Raw genomic sequence first — 19767 nt, 5'->3', positions numbered from 1 at the left:
CCAAAGACACCTGGGAAATGGAAATGGAGGAAGCAGATATTTCAGGGGACCTGGGAAAAGAATGAGAAGCAGAAGCAGGAGCCTGACAGAAGGGAAGGAAGCTCAGGGGATGTGAAAGGGAACAAATTGAGAAAATGGGAAATGGGATGAAGAAGGCAGAAAGCTGAGATCAAGGAAGAAAGGGGTTGTGCTGAAAGCAAAAGACATAAAGCGGGAGATTATCCGGGCTATGCTTGGACAATATGGCTGACACCTAATTGACTCCCATGTGCTGGCAGCACACAACTGCTGATGTTCAATCATTTTCTTTCTTTCTATCTATCTATCTATCTATCTATCTATCTATCTATCTATCTATCTATCTATCTATCTATCTATCTATCTAATTTATCCCCGCCCATCTCCTCCCGTCAGAGGCCTCTGGGCGGTTTACAACAATCGATTATGTATGATTAAGTATGTCCCAGCCATGCCAAGGACATGATCATGTCCTGTCTTTTCATTTTTTTCTTCTGGACAAGAAAAAATGGGGCAGAGGAGGATTCAAAATAGAACAATCAGGTCACAGCCACTAATGGCCAGAGTAGCTTTATCCCAGCCTCCACTTTTTTCTGCCTCTTTTTCATTGCTCTTCCAACTGGCTGTGGAGGAAAAAGCAAAAAGATGTGAAAAAAGATGGTATTTTTAAAGAAGCCCCTCCTTGCAGAACTGGTCTAGCAAATTATCTTGGAAGCAGGAAGCAAAAGTCAACATTTCAGTCAATGCTTGTTCAGATGACAGTTAACTGTGCTTAGTCCCTAATTTTTTTTGGTCAAGAAAATATGTTTAATTTTAAGAATCCTAGTCCATTCATTTGCTCCAACAACAATACTTTACTGATTAGCCATAAAGGCCATATCAGAATTTACTTCAACTAAATTATGCCACAAAACCATTTGAGACTCGCACATATGAAAGAGTTAAAATCAAGTGAGGAGAGGTAATCAGAGCCACAAACCTTGCCAATTGTAAGCTCCTGGAGCTCCAAAATAGACAAAGTTGTCTGTGAAGCCACCACTGATGCCCATCTGGCACATGCCTGTATTCTCCAAGTCTGAGTTGGCAGCACACATCTCATTATTAGTTTGCCACGGATCATCCACCTGATGAAGCAAGTCATTGCCATGGATATAGCATGTCCCCACCATGCGCCTCTGATGTTCGCTGCCAGCCCACAAAATCCTAGTGTATCGGTGAGCACAAGCCTTGAAAAATAAATTAAGCAAGATTTTAGTCTGGAGTGAAAAAGACTGTGGAATTCCAGGTTCTGTGAAAGACACTTTGTATGGTTTACACATCCCACCACACTGCAAGTTTTTAAATTAAAGTCTGTTGGCTATACCACAGTTATCTGGGTGTACTTCATATTAAGTAAAAAAAAACGGGATTTAAAAATTATAATGCTTGGATTTACATGGTATCCTAAATCAAAACTAAACAAACCATATCATGGCTTAGGAAAGGAGCCTTCTGACTTGGAAGTCCTCATCCACAGGGTGGGTAATTGAATCCAGATCAACCATAAGATTATCTCAGGTTCTTCCATTGGAATAAATGGCACAAAGAGGTTAACCACTGTCACTGCAAATAAATGTTAATTTTGTTCAGCTCTGTTCAGACTATGATTTGAATGAAAATCCTAGAAATCCTTGTACACAAATAACTTCAAGCATCAGCTGAAAGACACCGGGGGAGGGAAGGGAACAGCAATTGTGCAAGTTTCCTAAGAAAGCTCAACTCCCTGCAAAGGAATTCTGCAGATGGCATCTTCTGTTATGTGGGAGGCAACTGGCCCAAGTGACACCGCAGCTTGTTCTCCAAAGTACTGGACTGTCTTGCTTCCCCTGCCCAGAGCTGTTTCTTGAATTTCAGCTAATTCCTACTGAAAATGGTTTTGAAACACTTAAAGATATTGTTGAGGCAGGGGATCTAAGTAGCCAAGGGGTGAGGGGAGGCTGTTATTGCTAGACCTGTGTTTCTCAACCTCAGCAACTTTAAGCTGTGTACTTCAACTCCCAGAATTCCCCAGCCAGCATGAAGTCCACACAGCTTAAAGTTGTTGAGGTTGAGAAACACAGGTCTAGAAGGTAGAAGTGGAGGTGGATTACATAGGCGAGGAAAGACAGGGATAAGCCAAGAACTGTGTGCCTGTCTGAAGAATATTTTTAATGTAAGAATAGGCAGAACAAGCAGTCCTCTAAGGTAAATTTCCCCACTCAGATGACTGGACTTTGGCCCATTAACCCTAAGCTGATTGGACAAGCTTGCATTCTGACTCACTGAGCACCACATCATGGACCCAGCTAGGAGCATTCCTGTTTTCATCTGTGCAGCTTTGGGGATTAAAGATATTTGTTATTGGTTTGTTATTGGTCTTGTGGTGCCTTCATCAAGAACCACAGATGGTTCGAGATCAGATAACACACTAGTGCAATATTAATAATCTTGGACTGCTTAGATTACTTTTTGTGTTTTTTGAAAGGGCCTTATGCTCAGATTCTTTAAGACAAGTCCAGAACTCAAATAGCCACCTTAGAATATTTAGCCTAACAGTTCTCAGTTTTGGTCCCTAAATAGTATAGGCTCTCCTTATCCCAGGAATAAGTTATTCCATATTGTGGAGACTGCCACCAAGAAAGTGCACTTCTGAGATCCCATTTTAACCTTGTGTATGACAGGAACCCATAATAGGCCCTCATGGGATGAAAGCGCAGGACAGGCTGATTCTGGTTGAAAAAGACTATCCTGCAAATTCATGGGTGCCAAGCCATGTACAACTTTAAAAGTTAAAGTCACCACTTTGAATTGGCCCCGGAAGCCTATTGGTAACCAATGTAGCAACCTCAACACAGCTGTCACATTTATTTATTTATTATCCCGCCTTTATTATTTTTATAAATAATTCAAGGTGGCAAACATACCTAATACTCCTTCCTCCTCCTATTTTCCCCACAACAACAACCCTGTGCGGTGAGTTGGGCCGAGAGTGTGTGACTGGCTGAAGGTCACCCAGCTGGCTTTCATGCCTAAGGTGGGACTAGAGCTCTCAGACTCCTGGTTTCTAGCCCAGCACCTTAACCACTAGACCACATTGCTGAACCTGCCTTCTCCTGTCAGCAGTTGGGCTGCTGTATTTTCAACCAATTGCAACTTCCAAGTCAGCTTCAAAGACAGCCCCATATAAAGTGTGCAGCAGCGGTCTAAGCAAAAGGAAACCAAGTTCCTAACCACAAAGGAAACCCTTTGGTTAGATCCAGCAAGCCTCTGTTAATGCTCTTGCATGTTTTCCCCATCCCTGTCACTGACCATCAGAGCTCTGAAGTAGGTATGGGGAAAAATGGTACAACATTACAGCAGCACATGGGACAAACAGCAAGAAAGCATAGGAAAACTGGATAGCATATGGTATTTTTGGTCCAGTTTCCCACATCACTGATTCTCCCTGATACACATCATTAATCCAATAGATGACTTAAGGAGGAAGAGAGGATTCAAAAGCAGTAGAAATAATCTCCTCTCACATATATTATACTCACCATTACTCGCCCAGATTGACGCTGGCTTGCTACCATCACCCCCAACCACATGTTTTCAACAATATTATTTCGGGGTTCACCTAAAAGTACAGGGAGCCAAAAACAAACAAACCGCCAAAAGGGTAAATACAATTAGGAAAGGATCCACTTTCCTGCCATATTCCTTTTTTTTTTACAGTAATGTTATTAAAAATCACAATTGCAACAATAAAAACTACAATGCAAACTAAAATAAATAAAAGAGAAAAGAGAAAAAAATAGAAGGTGAAGAGAAGAAAAAAGAAAAAGAAAAATAGAAAAGAAAGAAAAAATAAGAATATAGTAAAGAAAAGGAAAAGAAATATATAAAGAAATCACTTCCCCTTTCATCACAAGTATAAACAGTTTTAGTAACTTATCAAAGGACACTGGGTTCACATACTTCCTTTTCTAATCACTTTCAGAAATTGCTTAACTGCTTTTCAGGTATTAGGAACCTTTGGATTGACAAGTTTGACAGCACCAGGTGAGTTTCCTTCAGTCCTTAGTGAAAGCATTTTTAAATACAAGTTTAAGGACTTAAACATGTTGGGGGGGGAACAAATAGCAAAAGGGTGATTAAAACATTGATTTTAGAAAGTTACAAATGGACTAAGGGTCCAGATAAATTTGAAATAAGATTTTGGAATTAATTATAAGAATCCTTCCTGTGGGAAAATGCTTTTATTTTGAATTTTAAAAAACATAATAAGATAGAGCTTTAAAAATTGGACACTAAAGGGAACTAGAAGGAACTAAAGATTACAATTAAAGGAGAAGAACACTTAAATTTGACTTACAAATACAAAATGAAGCAAAATATTTTAACATTGGACCCGGAAGTTAATTTTAAGAATGTCTGCCTCTATAGATAGACTATGTTTAAAAGATGTTATGGAAAAGGAACAAGTTTTACTAGACAAGACTGAGACTGATTTGAAAGTGGATTTAAAAATGACAGGCTACAAGAATGACATGGAAAAAGATGTTACACTGGACATACAGAAGAAACTTGTTGATGCTTTAATAATTAAAAGGAATATACAAATAACAAACCAAGAGAGTGACCTGGGTAATTTTCCTATATTGGATTTACAAAAGAGTCTTGTTAAAGTTTTGAAGGATTTTGTGAGAAGGGACGAAGAAAAAATTAAAAGAAATTTTTAATTAAAAGTTCTGTGACATTATTTGAAGGGACTAAAGATCAAGATTGTTAGAAGTAAAAGGAAGGAATATAAAGTTGGTTTATTTAATCAAGGTTAAAATAGATAAGCTGTTATCTCTGGTAACCCTGGATAGATTTTTGCTGACAACAGGACTGTAATGACAAGGCTTTATAGATTTGTTTATAGATAAGAGATGGGATATGGGAAGAAGAGATCACTTGTTATATTTTAACAGAAGGTGATAAGTCACCTTCCTGCCATATTCCAAACCCACCATCAATCCTTTAGAATTAATTTTCTTCAGTCTTTCTCATACTAAAGGAAGCCCCAATTTCATAAATGAAAGAAGACAGACCATCTCTAACAAACAAGCAAAAAATGCAGGAAAGAAACTTGAAATCAGAATGAATTTGAAGCCAGCCATGCTATATGAATGAATGAAGAATGAATGAAGCCAACCATGCTATATGATTGAAGGAAGAATAAATGAAGCCAATCTATGGCTGATGTTGGTCTTAAATGTGCCACCAGGCTCTTTGTTGCTTTGGTAACAGAGCAGAGTAAAACAAGCCTATCCTTCCTGAAGATATTTCATTTTGTAATCTAACCATTAGATCACTGCGGACTATAACCAATAGCCTGCACTGTCTTCCATAGAGCACTGCACCCTACTCAGATAAGTTCTCCATTCGCACATTTACATACTTTTCACCTGAAAGTCCACCTGTGTACAGTCATTGGGATCTGCAGTCAAAGGACAAGTGTACATGGCACCCGTCCGTGTGTTATTATCCATCTTGTTAGCTACATCACGGGGAGCTCCAGCAAGCAGCCTAAAGAGGGGAGAACCATTATTTCAGATTGCAGGAGACAGAAGACAGATTCTTCATAACACAGAGGAAGCAATAAATCTTTCCATTCTGTACATTCATTGTTCCTATACTGGTACCCAAAGTAGTTTTATAGAGCCAGTGATTTCCGTGAATAACACTTCTTGAGAATAGATACTAATATTGAGAAAATCACAAAAGTGAGTTTCCAGACTGGTAGTCACAGGGCCTTATAGTGAGCAAGCACACATCGGGGGAAAAATGCTGGAATTGATTTTCAGTGGCTAAGAACCCCTCTGGAACAAGACAGGAGTGTTTCCTGGGATGCCCCCCTCTGACTCTGCTCAGAGTCCCTCTTTGGGGGGAGATGGGTGGTAGCAAAAATTTGAGATATAAATAAATTTGAGAAATAAATGTGCAAAATGCCTTTCTCATGTCACTGAGCAAGCCCAACTAGTTGAAACATGCCTAGTATTTATGGGAAAAAATAATCCAACTCAGAAAATGTAACTTCCAGGCAAGGATGAAAATCTTTGGAAATTAAACACCACTTAGTGCCAAAGACAACTTCTCCTACTTGCCCCACTTATATCCTGATAGCTCTTCCTCTCTGCATTTGTTTCAAAAAACATATTTAATCCCTCCTGATCTTAGATAAAGCTCCAAGTGGCTCACATTAAAGTAAACAAAAAAATTCTAATGTATAATTAAAAACATACCATTTTCAGAACAATCTATACCACTCAAGGCCTCGCCTCAAGATCTTAATAGCTATTATGAGACTGGGTAAGCCAACGTGAAGCTAGACCTGGGTTAGAAGGAGTGTGCGAAATCACCATAATATTTTATTAGTTCTGAAAGCTCACTGGAAGCTCATGCAAACTGACCTTGTTCACAAATAGTGCTCATCCATATTCTGCTTCGTTTCTGACTATACAGTGTGAACCCACCTATTATGACTTAGCTTTATATACAAACCAGGTCACTTCAGCTTATTCCACAAGCCATATTTTAAAAATACGTATGTAGCGCAATGTGTAAACCCAACCACTGGCTTGATTAATTTGGAATTAAGCAGTATATGCCTAAAGTTCCACCTTGAATTTAACAGGACTTTGGAACTTTCTAGCATGCTTTGGTCATCTGCTTCAAGGAACTCTAACTCAATCACCAGATTTTAGTCAAAACGTGTCAGAAGATCAGTTAATTTCCCGTTCTCACCATCATGGCTAAGTAGTCTTTAACAAGTTGAGGGTAGACATGACCTCAACCATGTAAATCTGCACGTAAAACCCTTACTAACCACACATAACACTATGCACTGGCATTTGAGTTTCCAAAACATAAACTTAACATTTAACCTGATATCATACTTGATCAGACATACCTGAAACCAGCTAGACCAGCTTTCTCCAACTTAGTGCCTTCCAACTGCATTGGGACTTCAACTTGCACAAATTCTAACTGGCATGCTAACTGTGAAATTCTGAAGATTAAAATCCCAACACATTTGAAGGGCTGCCAGCACAGAAAAGCTTGTTTCTGTATATGGCTTCTTCTATTTTAGCAAAATATGACTTTTATCTGAGTACAAAAGCAGCTGGAATGCATGTTCCCTTGCATTCCAGAAAACACAGCTGTATTTTTTCAACACTGTGGGCAAGGTTTCTGCGTTAGATAGAAACAAGTAAAAATATGCCAAAACATTTAACCATGACAGGTGACAGGGTGTAAAAAAAACATTCAAGAGCAAAAGTCATGGAAGTGTGTGTATATATTCAAGAAAGGAAGGGATGGTGTGGAAGTAATAATGGTAGAAAAACACGAGGAGAATGTAATTATTAAAAACATCACAAACAACACCCCCCAATCCAGGACAGAGAGACTTTCAAGTCAAACTCCCAAAAGTCAAATATCATATATACTATATTCTCCAAAGTTTTACAAGGGCAAAATAACAACACCCATGAATAAGCAATGGTATTAACAGACTTGGAGAAACACAGTTTTGCAGAAGAGTAGATGTGTGCATGTTCAGTGTGTGTGTGCATGTGTGTGTGTTTGTGTTTTATTTATTAATTGAAAGCACATACTACCTGACTCCCAACGACTCTGGACAAATAACAACTAAAACAAGGAAAATACAATAATTATAATAATAACAGTAGTAGTAGTAGTATAAATAAAACGTGGCAAGAATGATAGACTGGACAAGGACAAAGCGAAGGGTCTTCACTCTCCCTCGCCAAAGACCTGGGCGAAAAGGTCTTCAAGGCCCTTCTAAACAAGCGTAGGGCCTCCAGATCTCAGAGGGGAACCTCATTCTAGAGGGGCAGGTGTTGCTACAGAGAAGGTGTGCTTCTGGGGCTCCTCACAGATGACACTGTTTAATTGAAGGAACCCAGAGCACTGCTACCCTGCAGGATTGAACCGACTAGGGCAGATGTTTTGGGAGATAGGTGGTCCCTCAAATAACCAGGCCCTACGCCATGTAGACTTTTATAGGTAACAACCAGCACCCTGAATTGCACCCAGAAGCAAACTGGCAACCAGTGCAACTTGTGAAGCAGAGGTGTTTCATGGGCATACCACATGGGTATACCGAGTGTGGGATACATTTCTGAGAAGGAAATCACCCCCTCTGGGCCCAACCAGGCTTCTGTAAGTCATGCTTGGTTGGCAGCCTCATCCAAGATAGGATCATTGATGAGGGCAGCTTTGTTACACACCAATCTGTCATTCAAAAGCAGCAGCTGGAGCACAGGGTTATCCAATAGCTAAGCACTGAGGTGGGTATCTATCTATATTATAAGTAAATATAGATTGCTTTACCTACCTATACCTATGCCTAGATATATATCTGGCAAACAACTACAGGATCACTCACAGAATGCTATTTCTATTTCAGTCCCAGCAATGTTCCAAGCTTTTCCATGCTACAGTCTTAAGCTGCTGGACTCCGAAGCATAATCCAGCTAGAAATGAAGACAGTTTATAGAATTCCCTTCTGGATTACAACCTATCCTCCACTGTGGCCATACATGACCGCAGTGACCAAGCTCCCCAGACTAATGGATCTCCTTGCTTCTTTACTCCTCTCACCTGGGCTGGGAAAGCAAGGACCAATCGCCTTCTTGGAGGGCATGTGGTTTCCAGTGATAACCTTTTGTACAACCCCCCATCCACTGACTATCCCTTGCACTCTCATCCTCTAGTATCCACTAGCTAACCAATTAAGAGGAGGAGAGAGAAAACCCCTCAAGGTTCACCACTATTCCTGTCAGTTGGCGAAACAGGAACTGTCAGAGTTCTAAGACAAGACAAGATCCACTGCTTCACCCTTCATCAGTGATACTGTTGAACTTCTTAGGAGCATAAATCTTTGCTGAACTACTGTACTTATCCAGAGTAAGCGGAACTTGATTTACTTTCTACTCACCCCAGAACACACCTATAGAGGTCCCAGAGTACAGGCAGGACAGAATACTTTATCAGGGGCAGATAACTTTTAATGGCCAAGGTTCAGAGTGCTTCAGTAATGATGCAAAGAGGGTGGAGACATATCATAGTATGTGACAGGGACCAGGACTTTCCAAAAATTATGGGATTTAAAAAGAACTATGTTATGCCTCATTTAGGGCTTACATTAAAGTTTGTAATGCAATGTGTATGTGTATTTCTCACCTCAAAATGGCAGGAAAAAATGCTGTTGATTTTCAGAGTAGGGTGGGGGTCAGTTCCAGGACCCACTAAAAATAGGCCTGCAGGCTACCTCTAGCAACTTCAGCTTACTGTAGTTTGCAAAGCTGTGCACATTTTCAAAGTGACTAGGAAGAAATGCTTTAGACCTCAGGTGAGTGCAGCACCTCTCCATCGTTTATTAAAGCAGCCTGATTTTTTGTAACCTGAAAAAGGTTTTGTAACCTGAAAAAGGTTTTAGGCAGAGAACTTGTCCAGCCCACACTTGGCGATACCTGGATTGAACCCAACCATGTGCTTTTCCACTGAGATCAACTTTTCTCTTGACCTGAACCAGCACCCAAGCCACACAAGGTATTTTGGCATCAGATGAAGAAAATCCCACAAGCATTCCCTATCTCAGCAGTAAAAATGACCTACTCTTTCATGAAATGCGAAATCAGCTGCCTGGGGTGATTGTTCCATTCCTCCTAAGGAGATATGATCCTGCAGACTCTTCTACAGCATTGGAAGCCCCTCTTGGAGCAGAAAGGACTTCACGGAAACCCCTCAAACAATTAATGCCTAGATTGTTGTGTGGACTCTTTGCATAGGTCTGCTGGCCGCAAGACCAAAGGATGGACCTTAATGAGAACTGAAACTTCTTAAGGACTAGGAACTAAAACACTGATACAAAGAGGAGGGTGGGGCAAGGACTTAATTATTTCAGTTCAAAGATCCTCCAAATGTGACATGTGACCTAAATATTATTGCTCCGGTCCAAGGAACTTAACCAAGCTTTCCACCAGAAAGATTCTTGCTATGAGAAAATCACATGCTGGGACATTTGCACTTCAGAGCAGCTGAATTCCCTTGCTGACTGAGGAATTCTGGGAGTTGAAGTCCACACATCTTAAAGTTGCCAAGGCTGAGAAACACTGGGTTAGAGAGTAGATATGGCATTCTCATCGTCAAGGAATTGGAAGCTCTGTAGCCCATGCTCTAGGAAGGAAAGAAAAGATAAAATATACATGGGACTCGGAAGCCATTAAACCAGGTCTCTCGATTAAACCAGATCATCACGAATGTGAAGATACAATCTCCATGATTCATGAATGAGGATGCCCCACAAGCATCCTAGCTTTGTTCCAGGGGCAGGATGACTTTGGTGGAAAATATTTCACTTCCTGGGAAGAAAAGCCTGAGTCACGGGAGGAAGTTTGCTTTGGGAATGCCTGCAGTTCAACTTCCCTTCCCAACAACAGACATGGAAAGGAAGAGTGAACAGCCACTAATTAATCCTGCTCTGATTAATCTAGTAGCTATGGGTGAATAAAACTGACCATTTACAAAAGTTAATTTCCTCTGCTCCTGACAAGCACTTAGCAGTTTTGTTTGTTACATCCTGCCCAAATGTGTGTGTATGCCCAAAGGGAGGGGGGTATGGTTACATCAGATATTTGTGCATGATGAATAATCTCCAGGGCAAGAGAATGGCAACACTTCCCGTGGGCTATATATGCAACGATAATTAAGCAGAGTGGTAGCATTCATACGGTATTTACCAAAGGGGTTCACAAATGGTGCTAAATCTAGGTTTGTTAAAGAAGCCCCAGTTCCACACATTGTGAATTCATAAATTCATAAGCTGCACAAAGCTGTAAATCAAGATCTACAAACTACAGTGGTTGGTTTCACACATTATGCCAAGCCAAAAATAATCAAACCTTATTATGGCTAAATGCAATCAGTGAACTAAGTCTAAGGCAGCTTCATTGGAGGGGTGGAGGGAAGCGAGGGTGCGAATGGAAACGGTTTCCTTCCTTCTATGTTTTGCTTCCCATATTTAACATTATAGAAATATAAGCAAAATGGGCCCAACTTGCCCCCAAAACAAATGTTTTAGGTTGTTTGGTAGTGGGATGAGAATGGGAAGCCTTCTACTCACTCCCACTCCCCATTAAAAAACAAATTACTGGAACATTTTTCTACTGAATACTGGCAGTTCATTTCTGAAGTGCGGGAGATGGAGGGGAGTCATATAATACCTCTAGGATACCTCTAGGCGAATAGTTTACACCCAAGGGCATATACTGCATCCATATATACACACTCTTCCCCCTTCTGAGTGTACAAATGAAGATTGTGTGTCCTGGGAAGCCCTTCCCTAGATTGTTTTGTAGCTTGATGGGAGTACACTGATGCTGGAGGAGAGCACATGGGAATGTCTTCTTCTCATGGGACAATTATGCCTTAGCACTTTGCCAAATAATTGTTGGGTTGGCTGTTGAGTCTGGTTCTGCTGTGGAGAGAGGCAGACTAGGAGAGTCAGCCACATGCAACCTTTTCTCCAGCAAAGGTGCAGCAGACTGATAGTGCAGGGGAAGGAAAATTGTGATGGTGGTGGTGTACTGAGGCTTGCAAGAGAGCACACAATGCCCATGGCTAATGTGCATTAGGATTACCCATATTTGAGAACATCAATGAACCAATGAGCTACTAGAGATCTTATTTTAATGGACTAATTGCTAAAAGTTTGTAAAGACAAAGAATTCAGTTGAGGGAAAGAATAAAACCAGATTTTCAAGCTAACCCATTTGTATGACATCAAGCAAATTAAATTAGTATTGTTGAAAAGCAGGGAAGCATATTTTATTCTGGGACCTTTCAAACATGGTTTTAGCTAGCTACTCAATCTTCTCTCTAGATGAGGCCAGAACTGGATGTTACTTTGGACTCTACAATTCTAAATATATCTGGTCACCCAGCTTTCTGCTCACAATCAATCTAGCAGATGACAAGGCTCAAGGAAGTTCAACTGGTACGACAAGGAAGTCATTGGATAAAGCACAATAGCTCTGAGGGAGGGCCAGCATGAAATAGGACCAACACACTTTATGGGAAAAGAGGAAGGGGGGGGGGAAATTTGAATGACAGAAGCAGAGTGCTTTTGGTTTGTTTTCAACCTCCGTTGTATCTTCATTCTATGCCCTTGAGAGGTTTTGTTTTGAAAACCAGGCTTTTGTGTCAGTCAAGTACAAGAAAACAACAGGAGGACCAAAAGGGAGGTTGAGGAAGAACAATTGCTGCTTTAGATGCAACCTTAATCCTTGCAAGGCAAGTATAATGGCAGCTCCCCCCCCCCACTTTCTCTAAAGGAAAGTTCTCCAACAAAGGATACTCCACATATACTGGGATTGCAATTCAAGGAATTCCCCGTAAGTGTCCTCTGGAGTGGTTCTCACCCATACGAACACAACTGCCTTCCTTTCAAAATCTCTTCTCTCATATGCAGATAATAAAAAAGCTATCTGCATCTCTCCTCTGGAGCGGAAGGAACAAGTGGCCTGTCTGCTATCAAAAATACCCCTCCCCAAATAGTGGCCTATTGGAAGCATTCCCCACATGCATCCTGATTATGGCACCAAGTGCTGGTGGAGGAGGAGGAGTTGCCCCCAAGAACAGAAGTGCCCACACTTCACTTCACTGGAGTCATCAGGACATCTCACAGGCTATGCAGAGCAGACAGGGCCTGTCAGTAAGTATAATGAGGAGACTGCCGCAGTGGCAGATGCAAGCAGTAGCAGTGCTACAACTTTGACCGCTCCCTCCAGCTCTTCCCTCTTTGGAAACTGGAGTTCTGGACCTCCTGAACTAACCTGCTGCTTGGTCTGGCCAGCATCTGTACGCCTGAAGGGAATGCCTCTTCTCTGCCTATTTTCCAAAAGAGTGGATGTTGTTATTGCAAAAGATAACAGAGCTGAGGAATCCTGCCCTATAACAGGGTGCTTTTAGTTCTTTATTGCTTTCTGATGTTAGGGGATGCAAATTCCAGCACATCTGATTCATCTTACTTGTCAAAGATCTCCAGTTTGTTCCTATTGTTTAAACTTATCTCACCCAGGAAATAGTGACTGTTTATGATCCTGAAAGAATTACAAGGAGAAGGGAGTAGAGAAGCCAGATACAGCAACGGCACTAATGGGGAATTGAGAGGCAGAAGAGGCCAAGAAAGTCCTATTCCAACTCCCCATAGCTTCTGGGGTCACCTAGTGGGGAATGATAGAAACAAATGACTTTTAAGTCCTGTTTTATCTGCTCATCCTACATGGGATGGAGATTGGAAAAACGGATTTGAACTGGGGGAGATATGGGTTCGAACCCAGCTCAGCCACTAATCTCATTGAAGGCTCCAGAGTCAGTCACACTCAACCTAAACCTAACTCACAGAATTGTTTTGATAACCCCACCTCTCCTGCCCCCAAAAAGTATGCCACTTGGAACTCCTTGGGGAAAAAAATGGACATAAAGTATTTTAAGAAGAAGAAACACTGACAGAAACAAGACTCCTTATTTTCCTAATTTAGGGGAGGTTTTATTTCATATTAACCATCATGCAGAAGTATCAAAATGTAGGTGTACAAGGTTTCCCTAACTCAGTGCTGGGCAGACAAGTTAGCTAATGACTGTCCCCCATCTAGGCTAAATGGAAATGATCCAACATTAGTGCAGAGCCCCAGATTGGGAAGGCTGAAGCATAATTCTCCTGAGCATCTCCTCCCTAGCATGAGGGAGGCACATTTACAGGACTAAAGAGCACCCCCAGGGAAGCCAAGGAACTTCATCAAGAAGGGCCTCCAGGTGCCAAATTCTGAACACATGTCATTCCTCATTATTCCATTCACTCTGAGTCTGGCCTGCCTCCAGCTGAGTAGGAATCTGCTTGGACATTAGAATGCCTTTTCCTCCAGACCAAAAAGGGGAGGAAGAAACTTGGAAACTAAACTGCCAAATCTGAAAGGCATGTGCAGAGCAGGAAACCGGGAAAAGCCATACAACCATGCTTCTTAATCCTGCACATCAATTAAAAACAAACAAACAGAAATCATAACGTGGTGGCTTAGTTCATCCACCTGCTAAAAAAATAAACAACACCGACAAAACAAAAAAATCACCTCCAAAGGATGTGGATCAAGAACATTCCCATTCTACCACCTCTCTATAAAGAAGAGAATGTTTTTGTCTACTTCCATCTAAAAGTGAGATGTCAATGTTGCTGTCCCTCTTTCTTTTCACAAAAGAAACTGATTTCTCAAATTTCAACCTGTTGGAGAAATTGGTTCAGAAGTCCTAACAGAAACTGACACTCTGTTCTCATCAGTTCACATGAAGTTCACATGCTCAGGTGAACACAGATGTGGCTTAGAATGTAAGAAAGCAGCAGAAAAATCCCTAAGCACTAGCTATTTCTTTTCTCAGTTTCAAAGATTACACTTTTATTTAACTCTCCTGTTGTACTCAGGATGGGATAATCCATAGCAGGGTTTTTTTGTGGGGTGTGTGTTCGTTCAAAGACATACAAATCACAGCTGCCTATACACTCAGTTAGAAGCAAGGAACTTCCTCAATAACTGGAGTATGTGGGCAAACATTTGTGATTAATAAGTCAACCTTTAACATATGTAGTCACTGGCTAAATTTCCTTTCCCAGCTTTTTCTTTTTCAAGAAGCTGCATATAATTTACAGCACAGTATTTCATTTTTTACCTGGTTCCCCTCCAATCTTACCCTTGAAAACCACAGCATATTAGCCATAATAAATAGGCATTTCTCTTTGTTTGTTGACCCTATCCACTTATAAAACACAGACTGGGTTTGTTTGTTTGAGAATCATAGAATGTAAGGGCTGGAAGGAACTTTAGAGATCATCAAGGAATTTGGGGGGCCTTGTACTCTTAGCTGATTTTATTTTCCAACAGATGTTTGCATAGCTTAAGTTTACCTTTATTATTTATCTTCTCCATGAAATTTCTGCAATCTGGTCGAGAGGCATTATCCAGATTATTCCCTGCTACAGAAATATCTTTGTGGCGGATGTTAAATCAACCACTCCGCACAATCTACCCCCCCTCCTCAGCCATCCTTCTTGGTTTACTTCTGGCATATGACAGGAATGGAGGGGAAAAAACATTTAAGACATTTAAGAAAAAATGTAGGACAGAAGACACTCTAAAGACTGCACTTCTTTACAAGCAAGTCAAACAGGCTCCATCGTATCAGGGTTAGTCATTAGTGCCCCGTGAACTTTTTTGTATTCCCACCTTTTGAAGCTATTCAGGTTAGACTTCCAAAGAAACAACCTAGGTGGTAGAGGAGTTAACTTAAGAATACAATAAGGCAGCTACACCTAACTTTGTGCCCTCTGGATGCACTGGGGCTGCAAGCATACACTGGGGAATAATTAATCCTATTCCCCTGCCCCACTGTCCTGGTTTGAAGACTCTACTTTCCATTCCCACACTAATTTTATCCTTTTTCCGAGTTGCAAAAGACTGCCTGACATAACTTCTAGCAAGTTAGACCTTTTCTAAATCAGAACTCACAACATGGCCTTTGTGTTAGCTAACTTCTGAATCTCTTAAGGGCTGCTGGCAATTAAAGTTTTCAAACACCTAAACATGATGAATAAAAGCATTTTGCTATACATCTTAGTTCAGGGTTTCTCAACCAGGATTCTGTGGAACCCTAAGGTTCCACGAGAGGTCACTAGGGGTTCCCTGGGAGATCACGATTTCTTTTTAAAAATATTTCAGATTCAGGCAACTTCACATTAAAGAGGTAAGTTTCATTCTTTATTTTTAGTTTAAGAACACTGTTAATGCAGATATACAGGCCTACCCATGAAACAAATATAATAATTTTGTAACTTCTGGCCTAGATTTGAGCCTGAATGTGCAGGGGTTCCCCGAGGTCTGAAAACTATTTCAAGGGTCCCTCCAGGGTCAAAAGGTTGAGAAAGGCTGCATCTTCGTACGGCTCAGTTCATCTGCCCACTAATTAAGAGGATTTTGCTAAATCCAAGCTTCAGGTTTCAGGTTAGGTTGACTAGAAGGAACGCCTCAGAATGTTCAGCAGGAAAAGGGAACTCTTCAGAATAGCCCCTCCCAATTAATTTAAAAAAAAAAGACAGGCATTCACATTCATATAATTCAAAAGAGGTATGGAAATTTCTAGTCCATGCCAGCTTTGGAGCAGAAAATATTAGTTATCACTTTTTTTTTTCTCAAGCTTCTGTTAAAATTAACTATTCTGGGATCCTGGCATCAGGACGCTGGCCTAATTCCATTTGGAGCTATTTTCCCCAGTAACTCATGCCTGTGTAATTTTTATTTTTTTAGTCCATCAGGACCACTCACAGTTCAGGGTAAAAAGCAATACCCAGTGAAACAAAAGGAGAATACGGAGTAAATCTCAGGATTAGAAAAGTAGAAACTGATCCAAAAACTAAGCTTCCATGTCTCTTCAGTAACAAGCAGACCTTCCAAATTGCATAGCCATTATACAGTCGTTGTGATGGATCCAGATATCTCCACCACTACTATCATGATTGTGTGTGCTGGAGAAAATCACATGTTGCACAAAGAAATGGCTGGGGAAATGCAATTCTCCCTTTTCTCAAGTAGTGCTATCATTGGCTGGTAGTACTGGTAGATTCTGACACTGAGTATCTCTGCTTAAGTACCTTAGAAATAGTCAACAAATCATAGCTTGAATCACTGCCTGACTTTGTAGCACCTTATTGAAAAATGTGAGTTTAGACCCAATAGCCAACTCTTTGCCACTTTTGTTGACCTTAAAACAGCACTGGCTTCTATCTCATGCAACTTACTATAGTCTAAACTGAGCAACACCTATTCCCTCCTTTATAACTTACAGAAGGGTCTTCTTTGTGGGTTTGGTGTAATTATACAAGTCATCTATCCAAATTTGTTTTGACATTCAGGGGCATCAGCCAAAGTTAGCAGCCACTCTGCTTAATATTTATATTAATTCCTTTATCCAGTAGTTTAAATCTATAGATTTTTTGCTCTGAAACTGGGAATGGATTAATTAAAGACAGGTAAGATTGGCCTGGTCAAATGTGGTTATGTGGAGCCCTTAATAGTTAATTAGCAGAACACCTAAGGAAATGTTTTTTTCTAACAAATCTAAATAGTTTTGATGGTCCATTAATGGACACAAGGTAGAACAATTTAAAATATTCAAGTTCATTGGGTTTATACTCCAAGCTAATAGAAAAAGGGGCATGCATGCTTCTTATGGCTGTAATTTGGCCCAAAGAACTTCACCAATTTTATGGTATAGTTTTTCACAAAATAATAGGCATGCCTTGAGCTATAAATTTTCTGTAAGCAATAACTTCAAAAAAAGAAAGAAACAAGGAATAGCTCCTTCAGAACAGGGTTTAGAAAATACTGCTCTTAACTTGTTCCAACTCTGGTAATCACATTTTGCAAGTTCAGATAAAAAAGGGAAATCACTGTTGTGGGGAGATGTCTTCATATATTGAAAGGCACTGAACAGCAAAAAGAGAATGGACAGTATGAGAAGAGAAAGTAGAAGCCAGAAGTTCAAGCACATCTCAGGTTATAATGCTCAAGTGTAGCCACTGAGCCCTGCCAAAGTATGCAAGTGCAGTTCTCCAGTGAGCTCAACACTAAAGCCATTTATGTCTGGCCACTTACTAAGACACATGCTCGATGCAAGCCTTATTCTAAATGTAGCAAGTATCATAAATGAAACAACCAGGAAGGACTTAAAGCTCAGGAGCAGAAAACATGCTTTGCACGTACATGGTTCTAGGTTTTAGGCCTGGCATCTCCAAACAGGGCTGCTTCAACAGCCTGGACAGCTGCTATAAATGTTTTGCTTTAAAAAATATGAATTTATATCATTTCATTGTAACATGAAGGCTATTACAAGATCTGTTTTTCAAACTGATTTATTTTGCTGACATTTGTTTGATACTTTGTCATGCATTGTTAAACTGAATTACTTTCAAATATGATACTGTAATTTCATGTTTACTGTGAGCTGCTCCAGACACATTCCAAAGAAGAAAAATGTCATATAAGTAAGTTAACCTAAACAACATTGTCCCAAATATTTGACTGTGCAAGATGAGTGGGGATTTAGGGAGAGGAAGATCCCTTTTCTTGGATTCCAGATGCAAACCCTTTTCTAGGACATTTTGAACTGCTGAGTATTGCAAATTTGCAACCCCAAATAATTATTTAAGTGAATACTGAGGCTACAGTTCTAGGCATATTGATTATGAACTATAGAAGCAGGTAGCATGGTCCTAGGCATAGCCTTTGGCTCCCTGCCTCTCCTGTCCTTAAATTTATTAATAGATTCTTTTAATCATAAATAAATGGGAAGCTGGCATGCTGCAAAGCAAGGCATCAGCATCTAGCATCAGCCTTATTTCCAAAAGTGCCTCTGGAGATGGTAAGGAGGTGATACTCAAAATTTTCTTGTTCCAGCCCATAGGTTGTAACATAATGTATAGTTATCAAGCGAGTGATAAAACAATAAACATTCATTAAGAGACAAAATTTATTATATATAATCAGGTAAGTAGCCATTAAAAGAAATAGGAAAAAAATTATAAGAACAAGTTCATCTTTATTTAATGGAGTTACAAAGGATGTATTGTTAAGTTCAGCTGCAGCTTGAACAAAACCTGTCAATCCCCATAGAACAGTCATCTTTTGTATTTTCAGTAAGAATTTAATTTTATTGGAATCCAGCCAGAATATTTTCTCTTTCAGAAGAGGCTGTAGGTATTTAATAAATGCAACAGAACAACCTAGGCAGTGAAAGAAACTCAATAGAAGAGAATATCTGTAGCTCAGGGTTGAACTGTGGAGTCCTTGGTGCTCTCTGAGCTTGGTTGTTTGCTTGCAGTTTCATTACCCAACTGATGTTTACCTAGTTGGCTAATGAAATGTCTGCAAACAAACAACCAAGCTCAGAGAGCACCAAGGACTCCACATTGAGGAAACAGTGATAAATAGTGATAGATAAAATAAAATAAAATAAAAGATTTTTAAGGAGTGGCTGTCACATACAGCCATTACCGTTCATTGCACCCATAATAGGTTGGTGCTGTTTAGAAGGTAGATAATACATTTCAAATATTGCACACTTACAACCTGGTTTTTTATTATTTTATGAACTTAAAACAGTTGCTAACAACAAAGTTGCCCTTGTTATGTGAACCTTAAATCAACCTTTGCAGAAATATTAAATACCCTATGCTTAAAAATCTGTGGAGCTATCAAAATATTCCCAGAAGCAAAAATAAAAAATAAAAAAATTCTGGTAAGTATCCACAGATACATATAAGCTCCCTCAGAATTGTGACCCAATAAGGATGTTTCACTGGAAATATATTTCATTTGCTCTGACAAAGTTGGGGTAACCAGAAATCTGGAAGGGATTTTACTCCATCCCAGTACTTAAAAGGCTTCATTTAATAGGTTGGAGGCTATTTGAGAGTCCCCAATGATTCTTATGAATTTATTTTGAAAAGACTGAGATTATATTATGAGGAGACCCCATAATTCAGCTCCATAAAGAAAAAAAAGACTAACTTCATTTTGAGAGTAATGATGTCTACCAGCTATATGCCATTATTTCAGTAATCCATTGAGT

General features: G+C 40.0%; 1 protein-coding gene across 1 annotated transcript in view; it reads right to left on the bottom strand.

The window, feature by feature from the left end:
* Positions 1-19767, bottom strand: part of ITGA3 (integrin subunit alpha 3) — a 71182-nt gene that overhangs the window by 34851 nt on the left and 16564 nt on the right. The window contains exons 2-4 of the mRNA XM_063300855.1: positions 5465-5592; positions 3576-3655; positions 998-1244 (exon numbers count right to left, since the gene is read on the bottom strand). Of these exons, the coding sequence (XP_063156925.1) occupies positions 998-1244; positions 3576-3655; positions 5465-5592 (455 nt within the window). The remainder of the gene's footprint in view (positions 1-997; positions 1245-3575; positions 3656-5464; positions 5593-19767) is intronic.

This window comes from Candoia aspera, chromosome 4, assembly GCF_035149785.1.
Source record: "Candoia aspera isolate rCanAsp1 chromosome 4, rCanAsp1.hap2, whole genome shotgun sequence".
Lineage (NCBI taxonomy): Eukaryota > Metazoa > Chordata > Lepidosauria > Squamata > Boidae > Candoia > Candoia aspera.
This window is presented reverse-complemented; position numbering and strand designations above follow the sequence as displayed.